Raw genomic sequence first — 15,645 nt, forward strand, 5'->3', positions numbered from 1 at the left:
GGCCAGTTTGAACTGCAGATGGCGCCTTTAACCCCCGCTACGTTGCTGACAACATTTAAGGCCAGTTTGAACTGCAGATGGCGCCTTTAACCCCCGCTACGTTGCTGACAACATGTAAGGCCAGTTTGAACTGCAGACTGCTCCTTTAACCCCCGCTACGTTGCTGACAACATGTAAGGCCAGTTTGAACTGCAGACGGCGCCTTTAACCCCCGCTACGTTGCTGACAACATGTAAGGCCAGTTTCCCGGACACCGATTTAAGACTAGTTCTGCATTTAAATAGCATGTTCAATAGAGAAACCGATTGTTGCTCCATGGGGCCGTTATGTATCATGTGTTTCAGAGTAGGAGAGCTGATCTAGGATCAGGTCCCCCTGTCCATGTAACCTTATTTATTGGGATCTAAAAAGGGGGAAGCTGACCATCAATCAGCACTCCTACTTTAAGATGCTTCATCCAGACAGCCTTTAGACTAGGCTTAATCTATATCATCTTCATATAGACAACCTTTTTAGACCAGGCTTAATCTATATCATCTTCATATAGACGACCTTTGGACCAGGCTTAATCTATATCATCTTCATATAGACAGCCTTTAGACCATACAGACAGCCTTTGGACCAGGCTTAATCTATATCATCTTCATATAGACGACCTTTTTAGACCAGGCTTAATCTATATCATCTTCATATAGACGACCTTTAGACCAGGCTTAATCTATATCATCTTCATATAGACGACCTTTGGACCAGGCTTAATCTATATCATCTTCATATAGACAGCCTTTAGACCATACAGACAGCCTTTGGACCAGGCTTAATCTATATCATTTTAATATAGACAGCCTTTGGACCAGGCTTAATCTATATCCGGGAAACCAGACAGATATATTATCTCTGTGGTTAATCTCACTACTTTTGTCTCGACTGTTAAAAGTAGTGGGAATTCATGTGCTTGCTAGCATCAAATCAAATTGTATTGGGCACACGCTCCGAATACAACAGGATCTTACAGTGAAATGCTGAATACAACAGGATCTTACAGTGAAATGCTGAATACAACAGGATCTTACAGTGAAATGCTGAATACAACAGGATCTTACAGTGAAATGCTGAATACAACAGGATCTTACAGTGAAATGCTGACTGACAAGCCCTTAATCAACAATGAAGTTAAGAAAATACCTAAAAAAAAAATTAAAAAGTAAAAATAACAAATAATTAAAGAGCAGCAGCAGTAAAATAACAATAGCGGGGCTATATACAGGGGGGTACCGTTACAGAGTCAATAGCGGGGCTATATACAGGGAGGTACCGGTACAGAGTCAATGTGGAGGCTATATACAAGGGGGTACCGTTACAGAGTCAATAGCGGGGCTATATACAGGGGGGTACCGGTACAGAGTCAATGTGGAGACTATATACAGGGGGGTACCGTTATTTCTGTGTGTTCCTCTTCTCCGATCCCCACCACAGTTACGACAGATGGATGCTAACTAGGCGCTGTTTGCCTTGAGAGTTTCATTTGTAGAGGGTCCGCACAACAAAACCAAAAACATGATCGAAATGATTTGTATGCTCTTGTATGCTAATTCTGACTGAGGAGGGCCAAACACCGAGGTTCAGGCTGTGATGTCATCATCAGTGGGAGGCCACATAGAGGCGCACTGGTCCTTTTACGTTCAGGTTCTGGGAGCGGGTGATAAGCCAAGCAAGTGTTATTTTACTATGAAGATTTGTGATCAACGCCTTTTTTTTTTATGACCATCTGTTGAGTCGGGACGCTTGTCTGGTTTACACTAAATATACTATTTGAATAACTTTCATTGTTATTATTGTCATATTACTCTGTTGAATTGTCTTTCATTCATGAGCACTTAAATGTTTTCTTCTGAAGTTCTCGCAGGCGGGTCTCGGTGTCTGTGTGGAATATCACCACCTGATTACAACAGTACCTGCGCACAGTAGTCGTGTAATGATTAAATAAATCATTGCAATGATTTTTTTTTAAAACAATCTCCATTTTTATTTTATATAATCTATGAAGCTGCTGAGCTCAAGAAGTGTAGAGTGTCTGTTTTAATCAGTAATGACTAATTAACGTGTTACTCTATTAAGGAAGTAGGCGTCTTCATGTCAGCCAGAGCACCTGGCTTATGCCGGGGAGGCAGCCCGCTTCCACGACTAATGCAATCACCTCCCACCTGGTTCATGCCGGGGAGGCAGCCCGCTTCCACGACTAATGCAATCACTTCCCACCTGGTTCATGCCGGGGAGGCAGCCCGCTTCCACGACTAATGCAATCACTTCCCACCTGGTTCATGCCGGGGAGGCAGCCCGCTTCCACGACTAATGCAATCACTTCCAATCTGGTTCATGCCGGGGAGGCAGCCCGCTTCCACGACTAATGCAATCACTTCCCACCTGGTTCATGCCGGGGAGGCAGCCCGCTTCCACGACTAATGCAATCACTTCCCACCTGGTTCATGCCGGGGAGGCAGCCCGCTTCCACGACTAATGCAATCACTTCCCACCTGGTTCATGCCGGGGAGGCAGCCCGCTTCCACGACTAATGCAATCACTTCCCACCTGGTTCATGCCGGGGAGGCAGCCCGCTTCCACGACTAATGCAATCACTTCCCATCTGGTTCATGCCGGGGAGGCAGCCCGCTTCCACGACTAATGCAATCACTTCCCACCTGGTTCATGCCGGGGAGGCAGCCCGCTTCCACGACTAATGCAATCACTTCCCATCTGGTTCATGCCGGGGAGGCAGCCCGCTTCCACGACTAATGCAATCACTTCCCACCTGGTTCATGCCGGGGAGGCAGCCCGCTTCCACGACTAATGCAATCACTTCCCACCTGGTTCATGCCGGGGAGGCAGCCCGCTTCCACGACTAATGCAATCACTTCCCACCTGGTTCATGCCGGGGAGGCAGCCCGCTTCCACGACTAATGCAATCACTTACAACCTGGTACCAACTCCTCCCACCGGTGTAACCCGGGCGAGATAAACAAACCCCCTCGGTGACAAGAGGTTGCCATGGGGACCTCCCGTGTGGTGCAGCGGTCTAAGGCACGGCATCGCAATGCTAGAGGTGTCACTAAATGAATAAAATCAGTTTCCATGTGGGGAATCGTAGGTAGTGCTCATTGTATTGATGTCTTGTTTTGACGGATGTCATGTTTATGCTAATATGGCAAAAAATTCCCTAGCAAGCTAACCAACAACCATAACGATGTATGTGAGACAAGTGCTTATTGTGCAAATGTATTTGTTTTCAATAAACATTTGGAGATTAAATATAGTATACATGTTGTCAACAGTCTAATGCTAAGTACAAGTGCTAGTCGAAACTATGAAATGTTCGACTTGCTAACTTGTAGTTATACACCTGCTGTATTCAACGAATCAGCAAGTCGGAAATGTCCTCCTTGTTTCTGACTAGCATGTGAACGCAGCATCAGCCAACTCTGTTTCCCCATAGTTGCGCATGCGTTGGTTTTGTTGCTAAACAACCAACCCATCTATGCCTCTTAAGGGGAAGTAATCAGATAACATTACTGAGTTCGGGTTATCCTACTGAGTACCATTTTGGACCGGTAACAGATTGTAACAGATTACATTTAGAAAGTAATTTACCCAACCCTGTTTATATCATACTGTGCTGTATGTACACTACTGTACTGGAGACAAAGTCCCATTCATATTTTTGCTGTTTGGACTCCAGAACAGGTGGTGGCGCTAACGCCGAGGAATCTAACCCGGAAGAAGAAACATACTAACGTCGATAGTTAGCTAGCGGGGTTATTTTGCAAGTGTGTGAAAATGTGTCATTTGATACGGTTTAACGTAGGTTTTGATATTGCCAAACAAGGACTATAAACGTGGAACCAACGATGTTTACCAACCACAATTCCATATCGTTTTGTTATCGGGTCTAGTAAAGTAAGTTAGCTGGTTAGCTAGTTTTCAAATAGTCCTGGATAGAAAGCAATCAGCTATCTAGCTAATGTGAACTCGTGGTGAACGGTCAGTGGAATGAAAACGGTGATGTCAGAATAATCTGCTATAATTCAGTGCTCTAACTACATAATTCCTAGGAAGCTATAGAAGAATTCATGATGGATGAGGTGAGAAAGACTCATAGAGACAGGTGGAGGACTAGTACCATTGAGGACGTTCACCATTTTGAAGTAATCAACTGGGTGGGACTTCCGGTGGGTTAAGGAAGGATCTCAAAATTCCATCCAGGTCATCAGGAGGGATCAGCCAATTAATTATATTTGTGAGAAAACGTTCCAAAACTGCAGGTGACAGTCAATTGCCAGCCTTGGCTTTTTATCTGTTTAAATAACACCCTCCAGGTGGCCGTACGCACCCTTTCAGTTTGTTTACCAACTCATAGAAGGAGTAGAAGAAGAAAATTGACTACTTCAAAATGGAGATTGCCTCAATGGCGCTGCCCATGCTCTCAGAGATTCCATAATAGAACATATACAATGTTGTGTCCTCTATCTCTATGGAATGACTGTAGCTAATGTTAGGTGGGTAATGCTAAACCAGTCTGGATGGCGTTGCCTAAAGCCTGTCGCATGCTTTCCGTCGAAACAGTGCGCACATGTATTATGACGAACATTTGTGACGTTCGAGCACACGTTTTATTTTCTTGAGGCAAGTTGAAATTTGGTAGCTGAAGTCTACGCCCCTTCGTCGGTGATTGGTCAACAGTATTACCAAATATATATTTTTTAACTAACCCAAGATCGACCAGAGCCTGTCGTTTCCGATGGGAGAAAGTGTATCAAGCAAGGAAGTGGGCAGAGCCAAACAGGAGCTAGTGAGAGCCTAGCATTTATTTGCATATTTGCATTAGGGAATGTCTACTCTTAAGTGTGTGTGTTCTCAATACGCCCTTCTAAACAACACGATTTTTTTTTTACTTTGCAAAGGGTAAAGTCTACTAAACGCAGTCCACTCTGTTACAGATTCAAGTTTTGGAAACAGAATACTGAATGGAGATCAAATGTTTAATCGATGAGAAAATGTGCAGAATATCGGCCAAAATCCATCTCACTCCATCTTCTCCCCCAGCCGGCCACTGGGTTTCCTCTCATCACCATATTTGGTAGTGTGGAAACGCCAACCGGATGCTTCACACTTACAGTGTTGCAAAAAAGTAACCAATTGTCATAGTTGAGTAAAAGTAAAGATACCTTAATAGAAAATGACTCAAGTCACCCAGCAAGTATTTGGTTTTAAATATACTTAAAGTATCAAAACTAAGTGTAATTTCTAAAATATACTTAAGTATCAAATGTGAAAGTAAAAATAATTTCACATTGTTTATATTAAGCAAACCAAATGGCATGATTTTTCTTGATTTTTTTATTTTATTTTTACGGATAGCCAGGGGCACACTCCAACACATCATTTACAAATTAAGCATTTGTGTTTAGTGACTCCACCAGATCAGAGGCAGTAGGGATGACCAGGGATGTTCTCTGTTTAGTGACTCCACCAGATCAAAGGCAGTAGGGATGACCAGGGATGTTCTCTGTTTAGTGACTCCACCAGATCAAAGGCAGTAGGGATGACCAGGGATGTTCTCTGTTTAGTGACTCCGCCAGATCAGAGGCAGTAGGGATGACCAGGGATGTTCTCTGTTTAGTGACTCCACCAGATCAGAGGCATTAGGGATGACCAGGGATGTTCTCTGTTTAGTGACTCCACCAGATCAAAGGCAGTAGGGATGACCAGGGATGTTCTCTGTTTAGTGACTCCACCAGATCAGAGGCAGTAGGGATGACCAGGGATGTTCTCTGTTTAGTGAGTCCACCAGATCAAAGGCAGTAGGGATGACCAGGGATGTTCTCTGTTTAGTGACTCCACCAGATCAGAGGCAGTAGGGATGACCAGGGATGTTCTCTGTTTAGTGACTCCACCAGATCAGAGGCAGTAGGGATGACCAGGGATGTTCTCTGTTTAGTGAGTCCACCAGATCAAAGGCAGTAGGGATGACCAGGGATGTTCTCTGTTTAGTGACTCCACCAGATCAGAGGCAGTAGGGATGACCAGGGATGTTCTCTGTTTAGTGACTCCACCAGATCAGAGGCAGTAGGGATGACCAGGGATGTTCTCTGTTTAGTGACTCCACCAGATCAAAGGCAGTAGGGATGACCAGGGATGTTCTCTGTTTAGTGAGTCCACCAGATCAAAGGCAGTAGGGATGACCAGGGATGAATTGGAAAGTGCATGAATTGAACCATTTTGATGAAGTGTTTCTGGCTGTGTAGTTGCAACAGTAGCTCAAGAGGGACAAATTAATATTGCCTTTCTCTAGTTTTTCAATTAAAGGTCTTTAAGGAGTTTGTGAACAGAGACATTCTCTTCGCTGATTTCTGCTTGGAGCAAACCGAACCTATGTAGGCAGACGCCTTTGAGCGTAAATCGGAGTCCACAGACGCTGCGGCGCGACAGCCAGCGACGCACAGCGGGGGGGGGGGGGACAGCCCGAACGCACAACTTCCCATAATTTCAACAAAAAGGAACGCAATTCAGAAAGTATTAAAGCCAAAGTTCTAGAACACTGCTGTGCGTACACGTTTTGGAACTCTGATACACGCAAGTGGTCGCTGATGATGAATGTCGCCATTTTATAACAAGTCATTCTTTATTTTAGGATTCTGCCGAACCATCCAACCCCCCTCTCTCCTGCTCCACTGAACCCAACCCTCCGGAGTCACTGGTTCCTAACTCTAACCATAGAGACATCGACAACTGCAGTGAAATGCCCAGATTTAACATTGTAGTCAAGGAGGAGGCGGAAGACTGGGATGTGGATAATACTGGTAAGTATTACTATAGATACTGAATTAATCATATCAATGGGATTATATAGTTCTGCTCCATACAGTGTTTCCCCCAGGATTCTTTTCAGCAGCGGCGGTGGGGTGGGGGGACGACGACTGTTTGTAGAACGACTGTGAGGAGAAGGTCATTTCTGGGGACTCTTTTTTAAAAGGGCATTCTATTCCAAAACGCATGATAAATGTAATAATGTTGACACCATCTGTAATAGAACAGATGCTGCTCCACTGCGCTGTAGGGAGATGAAGAGGAGCAGGCAGTGGCTGTGCCCTCGTGGCTCTCATTCCTACCACTGTTCAAATATACATTGTAACGTTTCACTCTGATCTTAAAGGGAAAGTGCAAGATTTTGGGCTTTTTCTACTTCCCCAGAGTCAGATGAACTCATGGACACCATTTGTATGTTTCTGCGCGCAGTTTGAGGGAAGTTTCATTGCGCTAACGCTAGTTAGCAGCTTCCTTTAACCTGCACGCAGAGACATAAAAATGGTATCCACGACTTCATCTGACCCCGGGGAAGAAGAAAATGGCGTAATTGGCAAAAATATTTGTAAAACATTTTAATTATAATAATTATCATATATTTTGGAGTGGCGGAAACAATTCTGCCGAGATACACTTTTAAATGAATATAGTGAAAACACTGCCATAAATAGCAGTTTAATTCACTAAAAGGTGACTCGTTTGCAGAATAAGGAGGACAATTACAAATAATAGAATAGAATCATGTATTTGTCGTAGTGATGCACCAATATGACAGTTCTTAACTGACCTTGCCTAGTTAAATAAAGGTTACACACACACACACACACACACACACACACCAAAAAGTTATTTAGTTGGCATTGACGTGTGTCCCCATTACCAGTGAAACATAATCAAAACCTATTTCTTTCACTTACTTGCTGTGCTGTTTCATCGTTTCATTCTCAACCAGGATTTCTCATGCTATGGAACGCCGTTTGGGTCTTTGTGTGTCATATAACACTATTAGACGTGTCAAATAAGCTTGTTGACCAATCAGGACCTGAATATGACTGCACGCCACATAATAATTTAATGCATTCATAATTTTTTTTTTACATAGTTATTACACATTGATTACACAATCACTCGTACTTCATATGTCACAACGGTTCATCGATACGTATGCTATGATGCTGGTAAAGTTGTCTCACGCACCTACAGTGCTGGTCATAAAAAAAGCTAGCTAGCTCATGGATGCAAATAATGTTCTTCCCCAAAAACATAGCAAAACGACAATCTGTTTCAGTAGCTATAGTTAGCTAGCTAACTAAATAGCGAGGTGTCATCATCTAAAATAACCTTAATTTATAAGACAGTTCTTATTTGATTAATGGTCGGACCCATCTATGTGAAGCTAGCTACAATTTAGGATTAGCTACAATAGTGGACTTTGCAGTTAGCCTGTTTATAACGTTAGCTTTGGGCAACAAAGTTAAGTAGCTGGCTAGCTATTTATTTTCATGAACTTAAGTTCAATTTCAATAGGTGAAAAACAAGTGGCCTCCTAGCTAATACTTACTCACAAGAATAATGCTAAGAATAATGAAAATGACTGCAGTTTCAACTGGTCATTGTTTTCAAGATGGTTGTATTGGTGCTAGCTAGATACCAAGCTAAACGCTAGATACCAAACTAAAGCTAAAGCTAGCTACCCCAGAAGTTGCGGTCGAACAAATAATGCTTTATTACCAATGCAGTATTGTAAACACATCGCTCGTGGCCGGTGTTTGCTTGTTTGCAGACTTTTTTTGTACAGTTTTGACAGTGCTACTGATAGTATTGGTGGCGCTTGGCTTCGACGTGCAAATTCAGACCACATAACATTCTATAATAGAACTGTGTTATTTGACGTGTGTCTTTTTTGGCACACAAAGACCCAAACGGCCATAGTATGTCGTGAAGCTAATAGCAGTGACGCTACTACTGTGTAACTCCGGTAGGGCAACATGTGTACCGGTGCTCGACCAGTCGGCGAAAGCCAACATCATCCACGACAGAGAACGGTTGATTGTCAAGGGCAATGAATCCCATTATCTTGGCGTGAATGGATTTCGCCTTTTGAGTTGTCTCGCTGAAATTGTCTTACTCTTTCAAATGACTGCTGGACTTGTTGACTGCTCGATCCACACAGCAGACATTGTGGGCCAGGTTAGGAAAGCTGTGTTGCACGTGTTGCGCAAAATTTTACATGGCGTCATTACGTCATATACATTATATAGCTATGCATGCCAGCACGTTGGCGTTAAACTAGTTGGCGTTTTTAGCTAATGTCGGCCGATTCCGATATGTTCACCGATTAAATCGTGCATCCCTAATTTGTCATTGAATTTTTCTTGTCCTATTGTAACAGGAGAGAATCCTAACTCCAGCTCTAGTGAAGAGGCATCAGCAGAACAACACCAGGAGAATCCTAACTCCAGCTCTAGTGAAGAGGCATCAGCAGAACAACACCAGGAGAATCCTAACTCCAGCTCTAGTGAAGAGGCATCAGCAGAACAACACCAGGAGAATCCTACGGCTAAGAAGCCATGGCGATGCCCCCAATGTGAAATAGAAATCGCTCACCCTTCCAATATCAACAGACACCTGAGAACACACACAAAACCTGCTAAGGAGTCTTCCGTCTGTCCAGTATGTGGAAAAGACTTTGTTCACCCCTCCAAACTGAAGAGACACCGCCGAACACATACAGGAGAGAAGCCTTACCAGTGCTCTGTGTGCGGGAAGCGATTCACACTGAAGCCCCACCTGGAAAGACATCAGATGACCCACCCTGGAGAGAAACAGCCAGACGTGACAAAGAAGCACCCGTGCTCCGATTGTGGAAAGGAATGTTTCTCTGCATATGAACTGAAGATGCACATGAGAAAGCACACAGGGGAGAGACCTCACCAGTGCTCCTACTGCAAGATGAGCTTTGGCTGTAAGGGAACTCTATCGAGACACGTACGACGCCATACAGGAGCACCCACACCAAAACCTTACCAATGCTCACAGTGTGGGAAGAGATACGAGTCACCGTCGAGGCTCAGGCAGCATCAGACTGTGCACACTGGAGAGAAACCTTACGAGTGCTCTGATTGCGGGAGGGGTTTCGCTTCGACCGAAGGTCTTCGCAAACATCAATGCAGTCATACCAGTAACCATAGCAACCAGTGTACACTGGGAATTCGAGATACGGCATCATCGGGCAGTCAAACTATGAATATCAAGATCGAAGACGAGGAACAGGAGCTGGCAATTAATGTCAAAGAGGAGGAGGAGGAAATTGTTGTTTTTGTCAATGGTGATAAAGAAACCTTACCAGTGTACCACCTGTAATCAGAGCTTTGTTCACCCTAGCTCTCTAGCAAGACACAAACAATCCCACACTAGTGTCACGCAGTACAGCTGTTCAGAATGTGGGAAGGAATTCAGCCAATCGTGGACTTTCAAGATACACATGCAACAGCACACCGCAGAGAAACCACACCACAGCTCTCAGTGTAATAAGAGTTTCTCAGCTTTTGCACTTCTCAGAAGACACCAGATAGTTCACACTAGGGTGAAACCTTACCCCTGCTCTCTCTGTAGGAATACGTAGCCCTATGCTAACACGACCAGCTGACAGCATGAGAAAACGTAGCCCTATGCTAACACGACCAGCTGACAGCATGAGAAAACGTAGACCTATGCTAACACAACCAGCTGATAGCATGAGAAAACATAGTCCTATGCTAACACAACCAGCTGACAGCATGAGAAAACGTAGCCCTATGCTAACACGACCAGCTGATAGCATGAGAAAACGTAGCCCTATGCTAACACGACCAGCTGATAGCATGAGAAAACGTAGCCCTATGCTAACACAACCAGCTGATAGCATGAGAAAATGTAGCCCTATGCTAACACGACCAGCTGACAGCATGAGAAAACATAGCCCTGTGCTAACACAACCAGCTGATAGCATGAGAAAACGTAGCCCTGTGCTAACACGACCAGCTGACAGCATGAGAAAACGTAGCCCTATGCTAACACGACCAGCTGATAGCATGAGAAAACGTAGCCCTATGCTAACACGACCAGCTGATAGCATGAGAAAACGTAGCCCTATGCTAACACAACCAGCTGATAGCATGAGAAAATGTAGCCCTATGCTAACACGACCAGCTGACAGCATGAGAAAACATAGCCCTGTGCTAACACAACCAGCTGATAGCATGAGAAAACGTAGCCCTGTGCTAACACGACCAGCTGACAGCATGAGAAAACGTAGCCCTATGCTAACACGACCAGCTGACAGCATGAGAAAACGTAGCCCTATGCTAACACACTGGATAGAAACCTTATGCCTGCCCCGACTGTGACAAGAGCTTTGCTTTCGCTTCAGCCTTGAAAAGACACCATAAGTTACACACAGGAGAGAAACCCCACTCCTGCTCTGTGTGTGGGAAGAGTTTTACTCAATCATCCACCTTGAAGGATCACTTCAGGACGCATTCAGGAGAGAAACCCTGCTCTGTCTGCGGTAAGTGTTTTAGTTATCCAAGATCCTTTAAGCTCCAATGCCTGAAACACTCCAATGCCTGAAACTCGAGACGCCGGGTGAGGGGCCTACAGTACCTCGTGGACTGGGAGGGGTACGGTCCGGAGGAGAGGTGCTGGTTACCGGTGGGGGACATTTTGGACCCTTCACTTTTGAGGGACTTCCACCTCCTCCACCCGGATCGACCGGCACCTCGCCCCCCCGGGTTGCCCACGGGGCCGGTGGCGGCACGCTGCGGGAGCCGTGCGTCAGGGGGGGAGGGGGTACTGTCACGACTCCCGCCGAAGTTGGCTCCCCTGCCTGTTCGGGCGGGGCTCGGCGGTCGTCGTCACCGGCCTACTAGCCGCCACCGATCCCTTTTTCCTGTTCTGTTAGTTTAGTCTTATTAGTTGCACCTGTTCCTATTTGTGTTTTCTTGATTTTCTAGCCTATTTTTAGCTTGTTAGGATCTAGTTTGTGCAGGATTATTTTGTGTTCACGTTTAGTGTTGGCTGTGGTTTTGTGCTCCGGACCGTGTTTTGGGTTGGTCAGTGTTTTCAGCCCTGTGTTTTGGGTTGGTCAGTGTTTTCAGCCCTGTGTTTTGGGTTGGTCAGTGTTTTCCCCCCTGTGTTTGGGCATGACCGTTTGTGCCGGAATAAAGTGCCTATTTTTCTTGAACTCTCTGCTCTCTGCACCTGACTTCTACCTTCCACTCCTATTCATCCGTGACAAAGCATTTTTCTACGGCTGGCCATGCTTTCCACCTGGCTACCCCTACCCCGGTCAACAGCACTGCACCCCCCACAGCAACTCGCCCAAGCCTTCCCCATTTCTCCTTCTCCCAAATCCAGTCAGCTGATGTTCTGAAAGAGCTGCAAAATCTGGACCCCTACAAATCAGCCGGGCTAGACAATCTGGACCCTTTCTCTCTAAAATGATCTGCCAAAATTGTTGCCACCCCTATTACGAGCCTGTTCAACCTCTCTTTCGTGTCGTCTGAGATTCCCAAAGATTGGAAAGCAGCTGCGGTCATCCCCCTTTTCAAAGGGGGAGAAACTCTTGACCCAAACTGCTACAGACTAATATCTATCCTACCCTGCCTTTCTAAGGTCTTCGAAAGCCAAGTCAACAAACAGATTACCGACCATTTCAAATCCCACCATACCTTCTCCGCTATGCAATCTGGTTTCAGAGCTGGTCATGGGTGCACCTCAGCCAACGTCAAGGTCCTAAACGATATCTTAACTGCCATCGATAAGAAACAATACTGTGCAGCCCTATTCATCAACCTGGCCAAGGCTTTCGACTCTGTCACCACATCCTCATCGGCAGACTCGACAGCCTTGGTTTCTCAAATGATTGCCTCTGGTTCACCAACTACTTCTCTGATAGAGTTCAGTGTGTCAAATCGGAGGGTCTGTTGTCCGGGCCTCTGGCAGTCTCTATGGGGGTGCCACAGGGTTCAATTCTTGGACAGACTCTCTTCTCTGTATACATCAATGATGTCGCTCTTGCTGCTGGTGAGTCTCTGATCCACCTCTACGCAGACGACACCATTCTGTATACTTCTGGCCCTTCTTTGGACACTGTGTTAACGACCCTCCAGGTGAGCTTCAATGCCATTCAACTCTCCTTCTGTGGCCTCCAATTGCTCTTAAATACAAGTAAAACTAAATGCATGCTCTTCAACTGATCGCTGCCTGCACCTGCCCGCCTGTCCAACATCACTACTCTGGACGGCTCTGACTTAGAATATGTGGACAACTACAAATACCTAGGTGTCTGGTTAGACTGTAACTCTCCTTCCAGACTCACATCAAACATATCCAATCCAAAGTTAAATCTAGAATTGGCTTCCTATTTCACAACAAAGCATCCTTCACTCATGCTGCCAAACATACCCTCGTAAAACTGACCATCCTACCAATACTCGACTTCGGCAATGTCATTTACAAAATAGCCTCCAACACTCTACTCAATAAATTGGATGCAGTCCATCACAGTGCCATCTATTTTGTCACCAAAGCCCCATATACTACCCACCACTGCGACCTGTACGCTCTCGTTGGCTGGCCCACGCTTCATACTGGCTCCTGGTCATCTACAAGACCCTGCTAGGTAAAGTCCCCCCTTATCTCAGCTCGCTGGTCACCATAGCATCACCCACCTGTAGCACGCGCTCCAGCAGGTATATCTCTCTGGTCACCCCCAAAACCAATTCTTCCTTTGGCCGCCTCTCCTTCCAGTTCCCTACTGCAAATCAACCATTCCAGTGTTTTACTTGCTATATTGTATTTACTTTGCCACCATGGCCTTTTTTTGCCTTTACCTCCCTTATCTCACCTCACTTGCTCAAATTGTATATAGACATATTTTTCCACTGTATTATTGACTGTATTGTTTGTTTTACTCCATGTGTAACTCTGTGTTGTTTGTGTCCAACTGCTTTGCTTTATCTTGGCCTGGTCGCAATTGTGAGAACTTGTTCTCAACTTGCCTACCTGGTTAAATAAAGGTGTTCTCAACTAGCCTACCTGGTTAAATAAAGGTGTTCTCAACTAGCCTACCTGGTTAAATAAAGGTGTTCTCAACTAGCCTACCTGGTTAAATAAAGGTGTTTTCAACTTGCCTACCTGGTTAAATAAAGGTGAAATAAAATAAAATAGTTAATTCAGTATAAACATAGTTCACTGTTTTATCTTTTGTTTTATATGTAAAGTGGATGCTTTGGTGTGTTTGGACCCCAGGAAGAGTTTATTCCTGCTTACAAGCTAAAACTAAAGCAGGAAGTACCCGTGACTCGCTCAATACGTAAGGGGTCAGAGGACGTAGATGCTACGCTACAGAACTGTTTTGCTAGCACAGACTGTACACAGTGACTGTACATACATGTCCCAACCAGAAGCCATGGATTACAGGTAACATCCGCACCGAGCTAAAGGCTAGCGCTGCCACTTTCAAGGAGCGGGACAACACTGAAGCATGCGTGAGAGCACCAGCTGTTCCTGACTACTGTGTGATCACACTTTCTGTAGCCGATGTGAGCAAGACCTATGAACAGGTCCTCACTGTGTCCTCACTGACATTTGACAGGTTGAATAAGTTGCCGTGACTGGTACTGTTTATACTAGGCTGTGTCAGAGGAAGGCCCCAAAAAATTGTCAAAGACTCCTGTCACCCAAGTCATAGACTGTTCTCTCTGCTACCGCACGGAAAGTGGTACCGGTGCGCCAAGTCTATGTCCATAAGGCTCCTGATCAGCTTCTACCACCAAGCCATAAGACTGCTGAACAATTAATCAAATGACCTCCCGAACTATTTACATTGACCTCCCAAACTATTTACATTGACCCCCCCCCTCCATTATTTTTACACTGCTGCTACTCGCTGCTTATTATCTATGCATAGTCACTTTGCCCCTACCTACATGTACAAATGACCTTGACTAACCTGTAACCCCAGCACATTGACTCGGTACCGGGTATCCCCTGTAAAATAGCCTCGTTTATTGTTATGTCATTTTCTTCTATTACTTTTGGATTGTTTTTTTAAACTGTAGTTTATTTAGTCAACATTTTTCTGGAACTGCATTATGGGTTAAGGGCTTGTACGTCAGCATTTCACGGTCAGGTCAACTACACCTGCTGTATTCGGGAGCATGTGACAAATACAGTGCAGCATTTGGTAGAGGCCGGGTAGAGAGAGGCTAGAGAGGCTCAGAGATGATAGAATGAGTCATGGTGTATAGTATGCAGAGGCCGTTAAGACAGATTGGTGGAACTGCAGTGAGGACTGATAGAACAACTGTACTTAAGGTTGGTTGTGTTTCTGCTGGTTTGGAAGGCCTGTTCGGAAATCTTGCTCTCATGAATGTCTGGTGTCAAAGGACACTTTGAATAATGAATAAAGTTGACTTCGTAGCTTTTATTGGTACGGTTATCAATACGACTCGGGTTGTGGAAAGAAGAAATGCCAGATTGGAGGTTATTGTGGAGACGGAAAAAGAGATATTTGGGGGGGTAACAGATGTTACATTTGAAATGGTTGTTGATCTGCTGAACAATACTAAGGGGGGGGGGGGGGGGGGGGTTCAGCATGATATAGATACAGTAATGGGGTAGGAGGGTTGGGGAGTGTTTCTGGGGGGTGGGGGTGGTAGAAGTTAGTATTTGGTTATGTTTTTTTCATGGTTGTGCAGAATTGGTCAGATCATGATTGATCGTACATTCCAGCCCAGTAGG

The 15,645-nt window shown here is 45.0% G+C and overlaps 1 protein-coding gene across 1 annotated transcript; it reads left to right on the plus strand.

Moving 5' to 3' along the window:
- Positions 1–3,045: 3,045 nt before the first annotated feature.
- On the plus strand, positions 3,046–10,221 carry LOC139395698 (zinc finger protein 664-like). The gene is made up of 2 exons (XM_071143036.1): positions 3,046–3,100; positions 9,251–10,221. The coding sequence occupies exons 1-2, from the start codon at positions 3,046–3,048 to the stop codon at positions 10,219–10,221; spliced, it is 1,026 nt and encodes a 341-aa protein (XP_070999137.1).
- Positions 10,222–15,645: the final 5,424 nt, after the last annotated feature.

This window comes from Oncorhynchus clarkii, unplaced genomic scaffold, assembly GCF_045791955.1.
Source record: "Oncorhynchus clarkii lewisi isolate Uvic-CL-2024 unplaced genomic scaffold, UVic_Ocla_1.0 unplaced_contig_12495_pilon_pilon, whole genome shotgun sequence".
Lineage (NCBI taxonomy): Eukaryota > Metazoa > Chordata > Actinopteri > Salmoniformes > Salmonidae > Oncorhynchus > Oncorhynchus clarkii.

Coding starts and splice junctions, on each gene's coding strand:
- LOC139395698 (XM_071143036.1), top strand. CDS start 3,046: ATGGGGACCTCCCGTGTGGTGCAGCGGTCTAAGGCACGGCATCGCAAT. Junction 3,101..9,250: donor ACGGCATCGCAATGCTAGAG/GTGTCACTAAAT, acceptor CTATTGTAACAG/GAGAGAATCCTAACTCCAGC.